General features: G+C 34.8%; 1 protein-coding gene across 1 annotated transcript; it reads left to right on the top strand.

Moving 5' to 3' along the window:
* Positions 1–463: 463 nt before the first annotated feature.
* Positions 464–1,885, top strand: LOC122056986 (G-type lectin S-receptor-like serine/threonine-protein kinase At4g03230). The gene is given in 5 exon segments (XM_042618965.1): positions 464–772; positions 892–1,129; positions 1,244–1,311; positions 1,314–1,390; positions 1,474–1,885. Coding segments are annotated over 5 exon segments (867 nt in total). The 5' UTR covers positions 464–570; the 3' UTR covers positions 1,756–1,885.
* The last annotated feature ends 681 nt before the right edge of the window (positions 1,886–2,566 follow it).

Here is a 2,566-nt window from a genome sequence, read left to right as displayed (position 1 = left end):
TTCGTACCAGGTGATCCTGAGCCAATGAGATTATCTTCGATCATTATCACCATTGCAATAGTGATCGTGATTGTTTTCTCTGGTATAATGAGAGAGCGAGTGGCTACCGAAAGAAAAGGTCAGTAGTAAAAGTAACCCATTAATGTGGGTTGCACTCCCTTAGCCCATTATTAGTCCATGAATGATTCATTCTAATAAAATACATTTTTTTCTGTTCATATCACTGGATGTATTCTAAGAATGGTGTAGATTTTTCAAAATCAGCTTACACGGAAAACAATCGAGAAATATCAAATTTTCCTTTTGATGGGGATGCTGAATGTGCCAGAGACTTGAAAGGTCCAAACAAATTTGGAAAAGATGAGAAGAGTATAGATGTACCATTTTTTACTTTTGAAATCATAATGGGTGCTACAAATGACTTCTCCAACCTAAATAAGCTTGGACTTGGAGGATTTGGACCTGTTTACAAGGTTTTTTATATTTTATTTGGTTATATCTTTAATTGACTTTAAACTTTGATTATTAAATAGAAATAATTTTGTTTGACAATTGTGCCACGGAGTGTTAATGGGAGGACAAGAAATAGCTGTGAAAAGGCTTTCAAGGAGTTCTGGACAAGGTCTAGATGAATTCAAAAATGAGGTCTTATTAATTGCTAAACTTCAGCAGAAAAATCTTGTTAAACTTCTAGGTTATTCTGTTAAAGAAGATGAAAAAATTCTACTTTATGAATATATGCCCAACAAAAGCTTGGACTTCTTTATCTTTGGTGAGTGTCTAATTTATTTAAAGAAATTTGAATCATCTTTCATACTATTCTATATCTCAATTTATTTATATGATATGCCATCTATTGAATATTCATTTTTCACTCACCAAACATGATAGATCAATCACGATGCTCAGTGTTGAACTGGGAAAAGCGCTTTAATATCATACTAGGAATTGCTCGAGGGGTTCTTTACCTTCATCAAGATTCTAGGTTGAAGATTATTCTCAGAGACTTGAAAACTAGCAACATCCTCCTAAACGAGGAAATGAACCCTAAAATTTCAGACTTCGGTTTAGCGAGGATTGTTGGAGGAAACCAAAGTGCGGCAAATACTAATAAAGTGGTTGGAACATAGTAAGTGATAGGAATTAATATTGTTATTCTACCATAAAATTACTCAAATGTTATGGTTCTATTTGCTATTTTAATCTATCAAACACCTAATATTTTAATGATGGCCAAGTGTAGTGAATATATGACTCCAGAGTATGCAATAGATGGAATTTTCTCAGCTAAATCTGGTATCTTCAGTTATGGGTTATGGTACTAGAGATTATATGCGGGAAAAAGAATGCAAGTTTTCATTCAGAACACTCTTTGAGTCTCCTAGGATATGTAAGCACTTAATTTCTAAATTTCATTAATCACTTTGCTCAATGTTTCTCATAATTTCTGACTTGAGTTTAAAATGATTTCAGGCATGGGAATTGTGGAAAGAGGACAATGTGTTAGATTTTATGGACAAATCTCTTTGCGAATCCTATAATGCATGTGAAGTTTCAAAGTGCTTTAATATTGGGCTCCTATGTGTACAAGAAAATGCAGGTGATAGACCAACCATGATGAATGTAGTTTCCATGCTAGTCAGATATACAACTTTTCCAACTCCAAAAGAACCAGTTTTTATTGCAAGGAAGTATTGTCCATCTAACACAACTTCTTCATCTGGTAGACCAATAATATGTCTAATAATGAGCTAACAATTACCGAGGAACAAGGCCGGTAGTATAATATTTGGTTGATGATGCCAAGGAAAATTGGAACACCTTATTGTAAATCTTGTTTATTTTGATCTGTTGGCTCACATTTTTTGCCGCACAATAGAACGAAGTAACGGCTGGTTTCATCTCTTATATTGAAGGTGCTTGATAGTCCATGATAGGGCTTCAATTGACATAAAACTCCTCAACTTTATGTTGTAGCTTCACGTCATATAGCATATGGACAGCCAGTGGGCTTTTCCTCTCTCTCTCTCTCTCTCTCTCTCTCTCTCTCTCTCTCTCTCTCTCTCTCTCTCGTAACGCAAAGCAGGATCATGTCAACCGTGGAATTCTGAAATCTGGTGTTAGTTCCTTAATCATTTCTCTTGCATCCCTAAGAAACTCATTATCTAGAATTACAATAACAGGAAGAAAAAGTAATTCTCTGCTCATGGCAATGCCTAAGGTGGAGGGGTGAATAACTATTTTGCTGTAACTAGCTTTGTGTTGTTGCGACGTCCAATTTGTTTTGGATGTCTTTCATGTTCATATTTTCCTCCTTTTGATTATTCTTCTTTTCTTCTCTTAATATAATAATAAAAAAAAATTATCGTGTACCACCTATAATTTGAAACCTTATGTCTTTTTTTTTTCTTTTTTTTTTTTGTTAACCAAGGTGTCCGGGCCAGCTTAATCCACACAATCCCCAGTTCGCCTAACCATCTGGACAACTCACGGGTGGATAAACCTTATGTCTTATAACACCCGAGTTTGCTAACAATATCGAGTACATCAATCCCCTAGTTTATAA

The sequence above is a fragment of the Macadamia integrifolia genome, chromosome 2, assembly GCF_013358625.1.
Source record: "Macadamia integrifolia cultivar HAES 741 chromosome 2, SCU_Mint_v3, whole genome shotgun sequence".
Taxonomy (NCBI): Eukaryota; Viridiplantae; Streptophyta; class Magnoliopsida; order Proteales; family Proteaceae; genus Macadamia; species Macadamia integrifolia.
The sequence above is the reverse complement of the archived record's forward strand: the minus strand, read 5'-3'. Positions and strand labels throughout refer to the sequence as shown.